Source organism: Pangasianodon hypophthalmus, chromosome 16, assembly GCF_027358585.1.
Source record: "Pangasianodon hypophthalmus isolate fPanHyp1 chromosome 16, fPanHyp1.pri, whole genome shotgun sequence".
NCBI lineage: Eukaryota > Metazoa > Chordata > Actinopteri > Siluriformes > Pangasiidae > Pangasianodon > Pangasianodon hypophthalmus.
Window position 1 is genome coordinate 20,882,465 of NC_069725.1, and position 19,233 is coordinate 20,901,697.

Sequence of the window (19,233 nt, forward strand, 5' to 3'; positions counted from 1 at the left end):
AAGCTATACATGATCCTCAGTTATAGAGCTTTAAAAGTTGGTTCAGCAATTTTTACACTTTTTTATTTCTCTGGTATTTGAGCAGCTTCTTAAAAAAAAAAAAAAAAACCCTCTGTCTCCTCCAGATTCACTGATGATATTGGTAATATAATATGCAAAATGACAAATTTCACAATTCCACATGAATAAAGCTTCACTATCATTTAGTATATTCAGAAAACACAAGACTGATTAATATACACTGAAAATGTTTATTGTGCATATACAATATGTATATTTATCAGGACTTAGCCGTAATTTGGTCTACTTACACTCCACATTCTGATAGAAGAGTAGAAACATCCACAATTGCACAAGTCTGATTTATTCTAAATGAACACGTGACCAGCGTAAAATCACTGATTCACGATCTTCTAGTTAGAGCAAACGTCCACTAATAAGAAGCTTGTGAAAAGCAGGCTTAGCTCTGTGACTCGGAGTCAAACACACATTGTACTAGGCACAAGTTTATGAGCATACACATCGATGTTAACCGTTCTTTTTAAGTGCTATCTACATCACTGACTGCACACCACCACTTACATAACACCAGCCTTCAATACATCATCCGACCTTCTCTCTTTCTTATTTAATCATTTTGCTGATGCAGCCTAAAAACATTTGACTATGTAGCGCCTAGGACTCTACATAAACAACATGCAACTGTCAGCACAATATCCATGAACACGAACACACACACACACACACACACACACACACACACACACACACACACACACACACACACACACACACACACACACACACTTTGAGATTGGCATTGAAAAGCAACATAACGAAAATATATTAAAACATAAGTGCTAATATAGTCAAAGGCACCTGTAAATAAACAGTAAAAAATGATTAATACATGAAGGCAGTAAAAACAAAGAGAAAAAGAAAAAGAAAGAAAAAAAAAAAAAAAAAAAAAAAAAACAACCATATTTGGACGGGATTAGGTTACATTTACAGGCGCTCCTCTGTGATTTCATTTCCATCTGGATCAGCCATGATGGCATAATAACCTACTCTTTTATTATTATTATTATTTCACTTTTTTTGCATCATTGCTACTCTCTGTTTTAGTCATCTAGTGTGTTCCCAAATTAACAAATCAGAAAAGCATGATGCTGCTGATTCACATCTTGCAGAATATCATGGAACACTTAATCATCTAGGAAAATAATGAATGAGCAGTTGTATCTTTAATCATCGAACGTTAGACGCTGACAAATAAATAAATAAATATAATTGTAAACAATCCAATAGCGTTCCCAATATTAAAAGCACTAATTCATATAAAACAACAGAAACTCTCTTTTCCTGTATTAATATAATTGATGTCTGGACACAAGAGCTTTATTTTAGAGGAGAAAAGTAAAATGTTATTATAGAAGCCACCCAGAGAAACTAATCCTGTCCAAATAGGGGTAAAGTTAATGATAATATCTTACAGTTGTTCAATAAGAGCATGATGAAAATTAAAGTGAGAATGTTTTGAACACCACTAATAGTGCTAAAGAACATTTTTATACAGTCACACCTTCCATTAAATCTTGAGAACAAAATGTAAACCGATGTCAACTACACATTAGATCAGACAATCTGACTTAACGCAATGGTTTAACTTAAGCCGCATTAAAATAAACATTACTACATAAAAACAAAACTAGTATTAAAATAATGATTAAGAAAACCTACAATAATTAAGTTCCACAATCAGGTTGCTCTGCTATGTGATGATGTGTCTCACAGGTAAGGGTACTGGTTGAGTTTCCTCTGGCTGAGGGGGTACGGCTGCCCGGGGAGCTGCTGCTGTTGGCAGTGCGAGGCAGCTGATTGGCCCATCAGCCCCATAGCGCTGCTCTTCTGCAGCAGACTCAGAGAGGTGGAGTAAGGTCCGGCAGCACGCGTGTGCCTGATGGAGGAGGAAGAGGAGGAGGAAGAGCCGGTGGAGTTGTGCAGCTGATCCACAGCCTGCGACACTGAGGCCAGGGCGGCCGAGGCGGGGTAGGCGTACAGGTTGGGGGCGGAGCTAAAGAGCGAGGCCTCGTGCAGCCTGTAGGAGTGTGACGGACCCGCGGGAGGATAAGTGGGTTGACGTCTCAGGGATCCACCTCCTGACCTGTCATGAGAGGACATCACAGGCTGCTGGACCTGCAGCGGGAAGACGTACGAGGACACAGAAGATGAGACTTCTGCTGAGCTATATATGCTACTTGATGTCTGATGTCCAAAAGGTGCTGAGTGCTGCACTCGAGTGCCGTTTTTGGCACAGCAAGGCAGTTTCAAATGTGAGGAAAGTTTATCTTTGCAGAAAAGCTTTGCATAACGTGAACCTTTTGTTGGTATGCACAATTTATCAACTCATCGATCAGAAAAGGAACCACCGTAGTACTATCTCTGATGAGATATTAAATTGGTGATGGACTATTTTCAGCACAGCAGAGGCAGACACATGGTAGAGTGTTTTAGCCGTAGTCTTGCTGAGGGATTTTAAACACACAAACTGGAACACTATCATGTCAGTGTCACTGCTGTGATGATCCAATATCTGATTAGTGAAGGTCCGGGTAGAGAGCAGCTGACAAATCGTGCATAGCAACAAATGAGCTACAGTCAGTAACTGTGTACATAGAAAGTAAATCTGTATGTAGGCTGAGTTGAAGTAATGGCCAGTGTGTGGCTACAAGAAAGTATTTTGAATGGACAGAAATATAAACAGTGTGTCTTTAATGCAAAGACATTTTACAATACGCAAGCAAGACTTTCAATTAAGAACTCTTTCTCTTTCAAACTCTTTTAAAGCAAGACACGTACATGCTGTCTTATAAACATGGGCTGGTGGGGAAAGCTGCACCTACACTGTGTTCCCTGTTTACTGGGTTCATCTGTCTCGTTCTTAAGAAATTGTGTCGCAGTGTACAGTTATACAAGAGTCTTTCTTACAAGAAACATCAGTGGCTACTGATTATACAAGCTGATTTTTAATATTACATCATTGCTCTATTACAAAAGTGTTCTCCACTGACTAGAACATGATCTTCCAAAAACACACTATAAAAAGCAACATGAAAAAAAAATACAAGCACGCAGACTATTCATGTGTTCTTCTGCGTAACAAACAACAAGATCCAGAGGAACAGTCTGAACAGTATGTCTGAGCTGCTGCTCCTATCAGTGGCCTACTTCACCCTCAGCCAGCAGTCCTTCTGGCACACTTGTCTGTTTTAATACTCAAATTAATATAGAGTCCAAAGGCTAATATTGTCAAACAACTGACTGACTGATGTAACAGCTGCCTGTTTATTGGGTTTGTCTGTCTAGTTCTTAAGAAACATCAGTGACTACTGATTATACAAGATGAATATTATTTTTACTCTATTACAAAAGAGTTCTCCATTAAACTATGGGCATATCACTCACCCCTATTGCACTGTGGATCTTGTGTAGGCTATTTCATACACAGCCTTTCATCGTACTGCAAATTGTTGCATAGAATACTGACCTTATTTAGCAGCTAACTGGTCTAATTTTTATTTTATATTATATACATGTACATATAGTTGATCTTTTCTTAGGAGTATTGAATTGTGAAATACAGTAGGCCTTAAGCACCTGGATTTCAGCCTAGCCAATACACGCTTAATGGATCTGCCTGGGTATAACCCCATGAGCGTACGTGCAGCAGTTTTGCAACAAGTACAGTTTTACTGCAAATACATTCGTTGACTTTGTGTTCTTGACTGATCGATGGGCCTCATTTTTCAAGCTGGACATGATCATCCAACATTTAGTGAAAACCAGCCATTTTATATTACTTGCATTAGTTAAAAATATGAAAAATTAAGAAAGCAAGTCAACAGAAACCCATAAATTAAGACAAATAAAAGTAATCTTTCAATTATGACAAAAGAAATGGTGGCGTATAAACAGAGAACAAATACCTCAGCTGACGGAAGATTTAGCGCTCGCTCATTATTATTATTATTATTATAGTAGTAATAGTATAATGTCTTAAATATTCTTATGGCATAGAAATGAACCACTTCGGCCTCTGAGCCATTACCCTAATCGTTCATTTTGTATACACAGCTGTCTATACACTTGAACTTTTATTTTTTTAAAGAGTTTTATGGGCCTCACTACATGCACATGAGCTGCGTAGAGAACACACTTTGCACTTTACAGATGATCAACATGCGCACGAGTATTAAGAAAATCAGCATTTCTGCAACTTCTGTAAATCCAGCTAAAAACTTTGGTTTTTCTTAGGCAAACATTTACCCACACCTTACAAAAAGATTGATAAATGAGGCACTATATATGAACATCTCTGCCGGTGTCTCAGGGGGTGTGAGTGACTGTTTAATGTACAGCAGAGCGGCTCTACCTGACTCAGGTTGAGAGGCTGTGATTTAGTGGTCACTGTTCTCTGATGTCGCTCACTGTTGGACAATCCTGAGCGAGAGGACTGCAGAGCTGAAGTCTTCTTCGACTTCCCGGATGTTGTGCTGCTTTGTTCTGAAACATAAACAAATCAAAAAACATGAGAACATAAACAACAGACCCATAGTTTTATCAGGAGTACAGTGCAGTGATGATGTACCGCTGGTCACCCCCTCCCATGTCTGAGTCTTCAGAGAGGGCATCACTACAGCCAGAGACTTGGAGCCTTGTCCGCTGCTCTCTGCAAAGTTGGGCAAGCGTTTAGGACTAAGAGGGCTGCAGGTGGACGAGTCAGAGTCCTGAGAATCGTGCACCGTCACGCAGCTGATGACGTTCGCCCGCTGGTTCGCACTGCAGCTGAGAGAAAATAACGGATAATGTCAAAATATTAATGAGCAGTTTGTTTGAAGAGAATTAATTAGACCAGCTTTATAAGTGATTTGACTATGCTTGTTACTTTTAAACTGTGTGTTCATCCATAATACAATGCCAGAACAGTGCTAAGACGACTCAGAATGAAGACTATGAGTAACATGGTCAAGTCAAGAATTTATTAGCTGAGGACAGGGCTGTGTCGAGTGTATGCAGCCCAAGACAGCATTTTTCTTGTGGAGCCAGGGTGAGAGAATGACGTAGGGGAATTGAATTGCCATAAATGTTTAACAAGGATTATTTCTCTAATGACACCTTGGATGCGTAAAGGTCATAAAACTTCCAGTCTATAAGATTCCTGCAGAGTCCCACAGAAGCAGAAAGTGTCTCAGGTGGCTGATGTGCCGGATCTTCCGCTCAGATTTAGAGGTGAATGTGTAAGAGACAGCGGGCGCAGAGTAGGTGTGCCCATCTATAATGCAGGCTTAAATAATATGTGAAACTGAGTTACTGCTACTGATATGGATATTTGTGCACCTTTTGCAGAAAGCTTGCTGGTTGGGTGCAGGATTGCAAATTGTAATTGCATGAGAATGAATGTGTGAATACAGGATTAGGATTTAGGACCCTAAACAGGAAAATATTTTCACCAATATTTCTATTACATCTTCCTAATTTTTGTTTGAAGTTGCCACTTTCTGACACTAACAATTTTTTTATCTAGACATTTACAGTAGCTTTTTTTTGCTGATTGCAGAATTATCTGTTAACATCCATTTCATTCAAAATCTCTACCATGGCTCTGGATGGCTGCCCCTTTCACACACACACACACACACACACACCCACCCCCCAAATAAATAGTGCTCCAAGGAAACTGATCCATGGTACTTTGATCATACTGATGAATGGGTTTTGATTGGGATTTCTATGTAGTGCTTGAGACTTGATTAAGGATAAAATACTTGAACCTTTTTATACTTGAAAGGTAATGGCTTGTGCCTCTCCTGCTAAATAAGTAATGAAAATACTGCTGAATGCAGCACAGTTATGAGGCAGGGCAATAAATGCCAATCACTTTGTGGGTGGGACTTTGGTGTCATCTTCGTCCTCTGTGTCACTGGGAATGGTGATGATGCTGACAGCTGGGCTGGGCGTGTCCGAAATGATAATTGGCTGAGAAGGGTCACCGCTGGTGTGCAGTGCAGAGGACATGGGCCTGCAGAACACACAACAACAACTCAACACAGTCCATACATTATGTATTTGAACATTACTGAGCAAACATTAACAGTAGTGCTACACTATGAATTAGTATGGTATAAATCATGGAATCTGAAAAGTAAAGAAAGGAGACTGCCCTTTCTAATCCCAAATCCCAAAATTGAATCCCAAATCCCTTTATAGAATATGTATGCACACTACATAGGATATAATCCACTGACACTACATAATGGAGAGTAATTTGAGATCCAACTACTACAAAAGAGTGGTCATGTCACAATGGCCATGACAAACGTCTAAATTTGGATTATTTGCCTTTGAATGGTGTAAAAAAAATTCTTAATGACCCTATTATTTACCCTAATATTCTTATTTCACTGTTAGGTGAGGAATGAGACATTACCTAGCTCTGCTTTCTGCATGGCGACCTTTTGATCTCTTAACCCCGGTCTGCTGTGTCCGACTGTTGGCTGCGCCTGTGTTGAGCGTCTGCGAGGTCATGTGGCATCCCTGTGCAGCATCCTGATGCGTGACATCACACTGGCCGCCATGTCGCCCCCTAATGGAGCACAGAAACAGCACTGACACTGAACGCCTGCAGCACCATTATGGCACAGGAATAAATCTGCACTCACTAAATACACTTGAGTACAAGATCTATGGGTATTGGTCTAAAGTGTGTGCTGGGAGAGTGGCGCTGACCTCCAGTTGGCACTGGACTGGCTCGAGCCATCAGCCAACAGAGAGCCTATAGGAGAGTCAGCAAGGACGGGCTGACCAGTGCCATGGATAGCCATGCCCGGCATCTGTTGCCATGCCGACGGGATGAGGATCTGCTGTGTGCCCGCAGGCCAGCCCTGCTAAAAAACACACAACAAACAGAAGCAAGCAATTATTACTCAGGTTTTAGATGAGCTTTCATGTTTGTTATTTAAAACTTGGGATGTCTGTTAACTGACAAATGTATGAGGAGCACATGCAACATAGAGACAGATATTTGAGTCAGTCAGGCAGTTCTCTTGCTCTAATACAGGGAAAGCATCTCCAACAAGCTCCTAGGAAATCATGCACAGATCTACAGCTTTGGAAAAAAAAAAATAAAACTGCACTGAACAGAGGTCAATTCAGAGCCATGGCAAAATCTGCTCTCAGCATGCCTGTGAATCCTTCTCACATGGACAGTGTTAATCAGCCACTGAGTAGCTGAAATACACCATAACTGGTGGTAAAGCTGCTGAAAGCGTGACAAAAAATGCCTTATAAATTAACAAAAAAGTTAAAGTCAAATAATAAAAAAATTTACTCCAACTTCACTCATAACAGTTCCTAACATGTTCCTAAGTTTAAGGTGTCCTTCTGCAGACTTGGAAGGTCTGTGGTTGCTGCTGGTAAGAAAACTAAAGCGGAGGATGAGAAGCTGAGAGAAGAGTCTTGTTTAGCCACAGGATCAGGTTTTGGAATAAAAAGATTAAAAAAATCTGCATTGGAAGATCCCACCAAAGTAAGAGGCACAGAGGCAAGGCCGTGCTAGCTACATGGAAACTGTTGCTCAAAAGGACATGTTTAACCTGGAAATAAAAAATAAGAATGTTAGAAATGTCAAGAAAAAACATCAATTAATTTTCTCCCCTCAGCTCTGTCCAACAGACACCACCTGTAGATCAGTCACGGTCAACATAATGGCACTCTTCATTATTCCTCAAAGCTGGTCAAAACTAGTTGTAAAATAAGATTATATAATCTATAATAAGATTATAAGAATAACGACCATTCGTGTATGCATTCATTTAAACTTTGGCATATCTGTACGATCAAACTTGCATCATGTCACAGTGTGTGTGAATCTTTGAATCTATTTAGAAAAAGCAGTGCACAAATCCATAACTGTCTATATACGCCTACATGGTACCATGAAGTTCAACAAAAACAAAGAACTGCAAAAGAAAAAAAATACTGAACCATCTGTTCCTCTGTTGAAACAGCTGATTTTATTTTATTAATTTAGTTTTTTGAGGCTTTAGAAAAGAATATTTTTATTTGCAGCAACCTCGAATACAATCATCTCTAACTCAACTTCACTGAAATGTGTTTCAATGCTTTCCTTTTATTGGTTCACTGTCGCAACACACAAATTAGGGCATGTTTCATGTAAACCATATATACATATATATGGCCAAAAGTTTGTGGACACCTGGCCGTCACACCCATATGTGGTTCTTTCCCAAACTGCTCTCACAAATGTCTAGAATATCTCTGTATGCTGTAGCATTACAATTTCCCTTCACTGGAACAATGGGGCCCAAACCTGTTCCAGGACGACCATGCCCCTGTGCGCAACACAAGCTCCATGAAGACATGGATTGCCAAGTTTGGAGTGAAAGAAATCAAGTGTCCTGCACGAAGCCCTGACCTCAACCCCACTGAACACCTTTGGGATGAAGTGGAACACTGACTGCACCCCAGGCCTCCTCACCCAACATCAGTGCCTGACCTCACTAATGCTCTTGTGGCTGAATGAACATACACTCTCACCTAACTCTATCACATATGGGTGTGATGGTGAGGTGTCCACAAACATTTGGCCATACAGAGGAAACTGGCACGTGTCTTTGAATATTACATGTAACTAATTGTCTAGTGGGTTTGAATTTGTTTCCATGCAGCTGAAGTTGATTTTGAAGTTGACATTTTGATGCTGTATGACAGTTTAATTAATCAGACAAATCTGCACTCGTTTCTATGCAACTTTGATGAAAATGTCATTATGGTTTTGCATCATATAAAACAAAGCAGCTACTTTCACAATCAAAATTTTTTGACCAGATGAGTTATTTTCACCCGCATCAGTTATTTTAAGTGGTAGGTTTAATAAGGAGGGATAATAATAATAATAATAATAATAATAATAATAATATCTCTGGTATGGTTTTATAAAGGGGGGGGAACAAAGCAAGAGTGAAACCTGGTAACACAAACTATTTCAACAGAGGAGTAATTTTAGGTCACGTGACATGTCTCTTATAATACCACGTCTTTAGTATTCGAGGATGAGTTTACTCTGATGTTTGGAACAATCCTAACCACGATTTGTGTTTGCGCGTGTATGTGCGGGGATTGTGTGATTAGAGCCGATGCTGGAAGCTGCAAGCAGTAGTAGCGCAGGCTGGGTGAAGCCACATGCGTCCCATCATGCTGTGTCTGCTACCCCTCGAGCGGGCTGGACAGGAGGGTAGAGGAGAGGAGGAGGGGGTGGGGGAGGGAAGGAGGGATTGGTGGAGGAGAGAACAGGTTTTAGAACAGCAGGGGGCTGTGAGGGAGCCGTGGCACGGCTTTACCAGCATGGCTGTGCTCGGCTCCAGGTGCCCTGCTATCGCAGACGAACGGCTCAATGCCAGGGGCAGTGGGTACAGAGGGGGCACTCCTGCTGCAGGGGGGTGTAGGGCAGCGACCATCAGAGGTGTGCAGGAGCCCTGCAGGGGGACGGAGGGGTGTGAGGAAGGAGGAGGGGGTGGAGGAGGTTAGAACACACTGTATGGGGCAGAGGAGCGTGTGAATTGCCACATGGTTTCATCAAACACCACCATGAAAATTCACACACAGAGTGAGCCATAAAAGAGAGGAGAGTTGGGGAAAAGGGAAAATTATTAGTTCATTAAAATTTATGTAGTCTTGAATGACTGTAATACTGAAAATTAAGGACAAAAGCACCATTTGGACAGTACTCATTTCTCAGAATGATCTCTCTGTGATTAAATTATCTCCTCTGGGAATTAAACTCTTGCAACATGACAGCTGGGAATTAAAATAGGATGAGTGAGTTTCTACCAGCTTTCTTTTCCCGCAAACCCAGATGTCTGTGGAACATCTGGAGACATGATCATATTACTGAATCGTGAATTTATTAATAGAAAACTAACATCATGACATTGTGGCATATGCAAATGTTAAAATGAGGCTTTGTGCTGGCTATATCACAGTTTCATCTTCTTATTGGCTTCCAGGGCTGACAGAATGGACAAAGTGTTATGACTCCAAAGCAACTACAATTTCAAGCGTTTTCTCTGGATGTGTGTAGAATTGAGTATGTACAACAATTAAAAAAAAAAAAAGATTCTAATTCAGTAGACAACATCTGTTTGTAAAAATAAGATACAGATGTTTATAGAGACAGGATGAACTACTTCAAACCAACCTGGATGAAAATAAAATCACAGAGTGGCACCTGTAAAAGGTAAACTCTACCCACTTACCTATGTAAAACTAATTCCATCCAAATAGTGTTAGGGAGAGAAAAATACATAACAAAAAAAAATTTTAAATACTGACATTAAAAGTCATGTGAAATCTGGTCCACATTTCTAAGAGATTTATTAGTACCGAAGACTATAAATCCACCTAATGAAAAATAAAAATCTAGTAAGCACCGTCAGTTTACTCAAAAATGAATAACACACATATACACACTGTTCGATCCTACAAACATGTTATTGCACAGAAAAAGCGACACCACATGCAGGGCAGACTGGGAGGCAGAACTAAATCCAGGTACAGCATTCTCTCTTCTATGCGCGCACACACACACACACACACACACACTGCAGCGTTACCTGCGTCAACATGCTGGGCTGGATGTGCAGAGACTGAGCGGACTGGTTCTGGGGGACCATGGGGACAGAGTTGTCCATCCGCACTGGATATCCCGAGTGCTTACTGGAAGGCTGAAGCCCTGCTGGAATAAAGAGCCTGAATTTACAGTCATTTCCAACCAAGATAAATGTAGAATTAGCATTAATTAGTTCTAATCAGTGCTTAATGTCACGTTTTAAGTTCTCAGATATAATTCCAATCAGATACTGAAGGGGTGGGTGAGTGTGTGTGTAGTAGTAGTAGTGGTAGTGGTGGGACCTTGTATAGTGGGAGGGCAGACGATGAGGGTCTGCTGGAAGGGTTCAGTCTGAGTGCACAGCTGTGTGTGTCTGGTCTGCAGTGGGACGCTCTGCTGTGTCAGACCCGGGATGTTGATGGTGGCCTGCTGGTACAGACCCGGCTGGTAGTTGAGCAGGGGAACGTTGCTGCTCAGAGACAGGGACTGGCCACCGGAGGGCGCCATCTGCTGAAAGACAAAGGAGAGAAGGTCATGGGCGTGGTTCTCAAAAGGAAAGTGATCTGATGGCTACAGAAACCAAAAAAACGTGATTTATAACATTGTGCTCATGTTGAACAAAATAAAATAGCCATATATTTCCTCTAACAGACTTGGTGCTAAAAGGAAAGAACTGACTATGTTCTGTTTTGGGAAAGGTCATGTGTTAACACCAGGCAGAATTATCAGGCTGCTGCTTTTCATTGCTCATATTACTATCTAATAAAAGCTGATCTTCACTAAATTTACTTAATCTGCTTTAAGTTACTCCAGTTCATTGTTTCAGTACATTAACATTAATAAACTAAGCTCTATCTCAGAATTTATAATTAACTTCTACTAACTAAAAGCATTTTATAAAAATTGTGTTTTGCATTCACATTTACTGACCTGGGGTCAGTTATTATTTTACACTTTGCTCCTCCGTGATTTATTTCTGTCTGGATTGGCCACGTCTGTGTTTTTCCTTCTCCTCCTCTGAGAAAATTACAGGCCAAACTACCTACTAATTTTCACCAAACTCTGCAGTCATCTGATAATTTCAGTCCAGTCCAGACGCAATATATCTGTGATTTTCTATGCAGATGTCGCCTCACGTTGGGGGAAAAAAAAAAGATGTTTGCTTGCTGCTACTTGCCCTACTTAGTCTCGTAGCGAACGCATCAGTGACCCTCCCCAGATATTAAACACGTCTTGAGTCATGAAATGAAAAATAGATGCTTTGTTGCTGAAACCTTGGTACACCCCAAACTGAAATAAGAACCAGTGTCTCTTCTCTACTCCAGTATCTCTTCAACCACATGGACACCATGTTACGAATGGAGTGTGATCATATGACCATGTGACCCAATCCCCAGCCCGCAGCATGGAAACATGTCCACACTGTTGTCTGTGTTAATCACACAATTACATATGCATGGATACAGACTAGGATTAAAAAAAAAAATGCTTGTTTAAGGTTGTATGTGATTAAGTGTAAAGCTTTCAGCCCATCTGTGCTAAAGTGCTTGTGTGCCCACCTGACTGTGCTGACTGAGCTGGCTGCTGAAGGTCACGGTGAGGTTGGTGGCTGCGCTTGGCCCGCTGCTGTTGCTAAAGAGGTTCTTGTTGTTGTCAAATGCAGTACATCGGCGTTTACAGATCTCCATATTTTGGAAACAGGACTTTACACTGTGCAAAGACAGAGAAGTGAGGAAAAAAAAACTCTTCCACAAAAACACTCCAAAAGTCTACTGAAGGGTTCAGGTGCAACTTTTATGAATACTTCAAATAAGAATATTTTGCTAATTTTGCTACCTAATGTCATATGAGGTAGCCCATACTTCAGTTCAGATTTTTTCTAACAGCACTGGCCTCAATTCAGCAAAACCTGGATTTCCAGCACTTTCATATCCTATATACTATTATTTTAAAATGTGCCATGGTAGATGCAGCTTACTGTGCGCTGTGGGGAAAGTGCAGAAGATGAGTCATGGTTACAAACGGGTGGTTAAGGGTCTTCATCGGCGTGATCCTTTTATCTGCGTCAAGAGCGAGCATCTTCTTTAGCAAGTCGATAAACTCCCGCCTGTCAGCCTTCTCTGCCAAAATATCTGTGCCTTCTAGATTAGTCATATTAACCTGCAGGAGAGAGATACAAATGTGTGCGTCGTTTTTTGCATCACTAGAGAGCACTGCTTTACTTTCAATGAAGAAACTGTAGCAAATTTGTTTATTCTGCATGTTCACATAATAAAATGATTAGGTACAAAAATCACATAATTACCTGCATCATGTCATCAAGACAGTTGAAGATGTATTTTCGAGCCTCTTTGGACTTGATGCCAAGCTCTGACTCGTGCTCTGCCGGCGTCTAGGGGAAAAAAAAAAGCATTCAACTTTAGGATTAATTCCATTACATGTTCTCTATAAAATAAAAAGTGGCAACTAAAAGACCTTGAGCCTCCACAGAGGGTAGCTGGCGTCTGGTCCTCTGTGGAAGAATCGGCTGGTCTTTGTTCCTGCACTCAGAAGATACTCCGCTGGTAAACCTTGTGTCTGAGAGATGTAACGGATCTGCAACAGCACAATATGGAAAGAGAATTATTCTCCTTAATGTTGGAGGGTATAAATATAGAAAACTGTATAATTATGTGCCTGTTAAGCTCCGCCCACACATGCATCAATTCCATTTTTTCCACTTTTGATATGATACCGATATTAGGGCTCTGAGAATCGGCTGATACCTGGCACCAACATGCTCACAGTAGCTGAGCAAGATCTTTACGAATCTGATCTGAAACATCACAGATATGATGATGGCAGGCTTTAAGAAAATTTGCATCTTATGTTTGCATGTAAGATCTGTGTAGTTCCACAAAACCCATCAATGGATCAAATCAGAAAATATGCTGAATGTAATATCCAGCAATTTATGTCCCAACACTGATTCCCATTATCAAAGAGGTGACAGTGAAAATGCCGTTCCATGATGGCAACTGATTTTTAAGATTTACACTACTCATCAAAAATCAGAAAATATGCAAAAGAAAAGCCGTGTGCATCGAGACTAAAGAAGTCTCTGGGGATTTTACCCTCATACAGGTGAGAGTGGGCAGTCAGATATGAAGCTTGTGGGAAGAAGAGAGATAATTAATTTCTAATATCCATCCAGTAACTCTATTAAAAGTATTAAACTACAGCAGACACAAATCAGATACCTCAAGTTTGCAGACCATTTAAGGTGCATTGTAGACGCACCACTACGCTTTTTTTTATTGCTCTAATGTGGAGCAGTTATTCCTGTGCTTTTATTCTCTCATTTAGTAAAATTCATTAGCAAATGTGTGTACTGAATATCAGATTATTATAAATATGCATCACTACTGTGATCACAAAGTTAATTAATCCTACACAGTTAGAAGTTTCACAATGTATGAATTAGCAGAATAAGATTCTACAGAGCTACAGGCTGAAATATGGCGTTATATATGTGTGTGTTTAGGAATTCTGTATATTACATCTGTCAAACAAACCACGAACAGCCACCAACAGAAGGAAATTTTAATCTCAATGGGAAAATTATACCAGATTCCATTACAAAAAAAAGACACCTTTTCCCTGTTCTCTATATTTGTGGATATTTGAATATTAAAATTAAGCAGAAGGCACATTCCTAATATGTACAGCACTAAATCCCGAGCTGTGCGCTGACCTGATCATATTCAGAGGCTCCAGGATAAAGTGGCCAGCCGAGGAAGAGTTCAGCAATGACGCAGCCCAGAGACCACATGTCGATGGCCTCGCAGAATGGCAGACCCAGGATGATCTCAGGAGCACTGCGAGAAAACAGACGGCGTTCTTTAGCAGTCTGAAGTATTTAAAAGTTGTCAATGATAACAGTAAATAGAAGGGGTGTCAAAACATTTTGCTGTTGCAACAATATGTGAACATGTTGAACGTCAAAATTTTCAAATTTGGAAAAATACGTTTTAAAAATATAATGTAAAAACATACACTTGCACCCTAAAAGTTATATAATTTGTAAATTCTTCACAATTTCCAACATGCACCTTTTTGTGTAGTAGTATTTAAAATGATGCCATTATGTTACATCCTATGCAGTGAGCACATATAGAAAATTCAGAAGCCTGATTCTGTGTGTGTGTGTGTGTGTGTGTGTGTGTGTGTGTGTGTGTGTTGGAGGTCAGTGGTCAGTCACCGGTAGTATCTGGACTGCAGGTAGGTGGAACACACAGCCTTCGAGACGTGGCTGGCTGAGCCGAAGTCGATCACTTTGACCCTGTACGGCTGCCTGATGGGGTCCACCAGCATGATGTTCTCGGGTTTGAGGTCGGCATGGATCAGGCCCAGGCTCTTGAGCTTCATCAGCGCGGTGGCCACCTGCTGCAGGACGGGCCGGATGCACTTCAGCATCAGTGGGCTGAACTTGCTGTGCTTGAGGAAGTCATACAGGTTTTGCTCCAGCATCTCAAACACCAGGCACGTGTGGTTCTTGTGCTGAAAGCACTCGTATGAGCGCACAAAGTTGAACTCGTCAGCGTTCTCTGTGCTCAACCGGCTCAGGATGCTCACCTACAAAAAGACATGGAATCAAAATAGAAAAATATGGCTACATGTGTGAATCTTTAGAACTGCTACTATACATAAAGTTTGTTATTACAGCCGTTTTTGTTTATAGCATTGAATAGCACCTTGTTTCTGAAACTTCTTCACTAATATACACTTACTTATGCACTTCTCATTTTCAAACATCTATACATTCATTTCTTCAAGCTGAATTTCCAATACAGCAAAGCAACACAGATGTCTATACGTGTGTTTATGATTTCAAAGAGTCTGACCAATCTGTACAAATACCAGACCACAAATTGATTTTAAATGTGTGTAAAATTAAAGACAAACGTGAAAGAGAAATCAAATTATCTTTGAGATCATGAGTTCGAATCCTGACGATGCCACATCAATCTGTGGCCGGGAGTCCAAGAGAGCAAAACTGGCCTCCTCTCTGGGAGAGATGATATACTCTCTCTCTTCTGTCAATCACAGTGACACTAGCCAATCATCGGCATCTATGAACTCGTGTATGCGGAAGGGGGCGGATAGCGCTTTCCTCCAAGTGTACTACACTGCGTGAGCAACAGTTTCAAAAGATCAGATGCTGCTGTGGCTGAATTCTGGCAAAGAGCCAAAAAATGAGGGGAACGAAATTGGCCACAATTGGAGTTTTCAGAGTATAAAATATTTTGACACCACTACTTTAAGAAAACCATAAATATATCTCACCAAACCAACATGGAAAAAGTTTTTGCATGTAAATTGACTTCATGCTAAGGTATTTTTAAAACTTACAGAATTACTTAGTTTCCATATTTTCTGTCTGTAGTGTAGTTTGAAAAATAAATCTAGTGAGCTGATAGCAAGCGTGTGTAATATTAATTTATACTGAAAGGACAGTTGGAATTACTTAAGTTTAGCTTCACCTCGATTTGACCTTGTCGTGCGTAAGACGGATGGTTTTTGAGGATCTTGATGGCCACGATCTCGTTGGTGCCGCGCTTCCAGCACTTGGCGACCTGGCCGAAGGTGCCGCGGCCGAGGAACTCCAGCACCTCATAGCTGTTGGAGACGGAGCAGAGGATCTCGTGCTGCACCAGCTGGTAGTCCCCCTCACTGTGCGAGTTGCTGCTCTTAGCTGTGGAAGTGGAGTGAGTGATGGACTGTGCCGTAGTGGTGCCTCCTCCTCCTGCTCCGCCGGCCCGGTTGGACAGCACAGGGGCCGAGAGCTCTTCCAGGATCTGCACACTGTCGCTGCTCTCCACCTCCTCGCTCTTCCTCTTCACACCGCTCTGCTTTTGGTAAGCGTCTTTGCCCCGGTGGCTTGACGATGACGATGAGGACGAGGAGGAGGAAGAGGAGGAGGAGGAAGGTCCAGGGACGCTGCCAGTGCTGTCGGCAGCTCGTACAACCGTGTGCTCACGGGCACCATTGGAGGAAGGAAAGCTGAGGCTGTTAGAGCCATAGTTGGAGTTGAAATCTGGCGCTGAGGGTGAGGACGCGCTGGCTTGTCCTGGGCTCTGCAGACCATAACTGCTCTCGCTGTCCCATGCAGGCTTCTCCAACTTGAGCTTCTTGGAGCGCGAAAGACCGCTGGAGGAAACCGAAGGGGAGGAGAATGCCTGGAGCTGGGAGGCCATAGCTAAAGTAAAAGATGGAATGAGAAACATTGACATCATTAATACAAAACACAGATACAGCCCTAGACAGCAATCCAAAGGTGTCAGAGAGACTGAATTTAATGTCAGAACAATATCTACAGAAGCAAAGACACACCTTAAACGCATATTGTCACAGACTGTCATTTATTGACTTTCCGTAGACTAGCATGTTCAGAATTTTCATTATAACCCTTTCACCCATCCACTGCATAGTCTGTGTGCAATTGCCTGTGTGCAGCTAAATAAAAAGCTCTGCAATACTTTCAGAAAGGTGTATTGCGATGTTATTCATCATGATAAGAGATGATAATATTGTTCATCACTTATCATTTAGTACTGTTATCATAATTCCATCATAAATATCTCTTGAAAAAAAAATATGATAAGTGATTTATTCCACTTGTACCACAGCAATTTGCCAGCAAATAAAATTCTTCACATGTTAACGAATGACATATCAACCCTCCCCCCAACACACACACACACACTCTTTCTCTTGAAGACAGAGAAGGACAGAGAGACCTGAAAGTTCAACATCCCGAAGACTTTCACATGGAGGAAAACGTACCATAATATTATTCATATTTTTAAAAACCCACAAAAACTCAGTCAGGATGCTTCAATCTCTCTCTCTCTCTCTCTCTCTCTCTCTCTCTCTCACACACACACACACACACACCTGATCTGTAGACTTATAGTCATATTTCGATATCAATACTGCTGATATATTGTCCCAAATTGGTCAGCTATATGACAGACAATTTAAAATTAAATAAAATAATAGACAAAAATAATAAATCATAAAATCATTTAAAAAATATAAAATAATAGCCATAGTCAAATTTTTTGGTAACACTGTACATTATTGTGTATTCACACAAATAAACGTTATACAAAAATAAAGAAACAGGAAGGATGCCTCGTTGCCATGACAACCGTGAATTTCTTCCTAGAGACAAGAAAATAATAATGATGACATGATTTCAAGGTAACTTATTAACAACCAGGCAACATAAAATCTATACCTGAAAGGAAATTATTCATTTTCATGCATTTTATTTTCTTTTGAAGGCGAGTACAAACCACTTGTCGTTATAGCGGCTATTTAAATTCGCCACGTCGTTAGAGGTTAGCTAAACAAGTTAGCACTCTCAAAACAACAACAACAACAAAATAACATCATATTATTGACCGAAATTAAATATATGAAGCTCCAGGGAACAGTAAGAATGTCCTGAGAAAGCTGTCCACGCAAAAACGCTAAATATTCCCTCGCTAGCACTGAAAAGTTAGCAAGGTTACGGATGAAGCTAGCTAGCTAGCTAACATGGCTCACGTCACGCGCACTGCAGTGTAACACAAAATAATTTTCTTTAAAAAAATTGAGCGAAATGGATAATAGATAACATTAGTTAATGTTAATTAAGTAGCTAGTTAGCTGTTTGTCTTTATCTCACCTGATTACATTGAATTCCTCAAGCCCGACTCTTCATCCTGTTAGGCCTCATTTCCCAAAATAACTCATTAAAACGTTATTATCCGCAAAATCCATCTCCTCTGACTTTAATGGATGACACACACAGTAGATCTGCATTATTCCTGCGTAAACACGGCCACAGAGGCATCGTTTCACACCGCAAAGCGGCCCTCTGGAGCCTCTCAAACAGCGCCAAACAGCAGGAAGCGCCGCACGGGCCGCGCCCAAATCACTCCGCACTACACTAAGTAGTGTGCCTAAAGAGTGCGTCACATAGCAACCGACAAGGCATCAATAGGCCACCTACTTAGTAGGCTAGTATGCGGTTTGACACGTAGCCCTGTGCTTACAGGTCATGGTGCTTGCTGCTTAATTACTTTCTTTCGAACAGAGCTCAAACTTTTTTGCATTCAGTGTGTTATTGATGCCCTGAAGTTGTTACAGAAAATTAATCAACGCCTTCTGATCTGAGAATTATTAATATTAGCATAAATAGTATGCTATATTATATTAAAACTAATATTCAATAAAATAGTCTTATTGATAAAAAAGAAAAGGATTAAGTAACATTAAAAAAAAATAAGTAACATATTATATTGAAATAAAAAGAGTTATTAAGTCAAAATAATGAGATATTAAGTTGAAATTATGACATAGCACTTTAAGATTCAACTTTTTGAATTTTTCACACAATTTTTCTGTTTTCAGAGCTTCTGAGTTCACTGAGGTAAATTTATCTATTCATCTATTCGAATATTAGGCACATTAAGCAAATATCACATTACCATCACATTTACAGCACTTACTGAATC

At 40.6% G+C, this 19,233-nt stretch overlaps 1 protein-coding gene across 10 annotated transcripts; it reads right to left on the reverse strand.

The window, feature by feature from the left end:
• Positions 1–231: 231 nt before the first annotated feature.
• On the reverse strand, positions 232–18,655 carry hipk1a (homeodomain interacting protein kinase 1a). Of its 10 annotated transcripts, none has more exons than XM_053240757.1 (17): positions 18,402–18,655; positions 16,210–16,925; positions 14,928–15,301; positions 14,421–14,544; positions 13,163–13,282; positions 12,993–13,079; positions 12,666–12,847; positions 12,247–12,397; positions 10,990–11,194; positions 10,692–10,810; positions 9,420–9,554; positions 6,787–6,944; positions 6,488–6,643; positions 5,939–6,079; positions 4,649–4,845; positions 4,433–4,563; positions 232–2,196 (listed from the first exon to the last, which is right to left on the reverse strand). In XM_053240757.1, exons 2-17 carry the CDS (start codon positions 16,921–16,923, stop codon positions 1,789–1,791), a joined length of 3,402 nt encoding a protein of 1,133 aa, XP_053096732.1. In that variant the 5' UTR covers positions 16,924–16,925; positions 18,402–18,655; the 3' UTR covers positions 232–1,788. The 10 variants fall into 10 exon arrangements, with proteins under 10 accessions (XP_053096732.1, XP_053096730.1, XP_053096731.1 ...); XM_053240755.1 differs by having other exon boundaries at positions 10,692–10,813; XM_053240756.1 differs by having other exon boundaries at positions 10,990–11,197.
• Positions 18,656–19,233: the final 578 nt, after the last annotated feature.

Excerpts from the sequence above, each read along its gene's own strand:
- hipk1a (XM_053240754.1), bottom strand. The coding sequence starts at position 16,923 with ATGGCCTCCCAGCTCCAGGCATTCTCCTCCCCTTCGGTTTCCTCCAGC. Across the intron at positions 6,644-6,786 it reads CAGTCCAGTGCCAACTGGAG|GGGGCGACATGGCGGCCAGT; the intron begins GTCAGCGCCACT and ends GTGCTCCATTAG. Across the intron at positions 4,564-4,648 it reads ATGGGAGGGGGTGACCAGCG|AACAAAGCAGCACAACATCC; the intron begins GTACATCATCAC and ends TTTATGTTTCAG.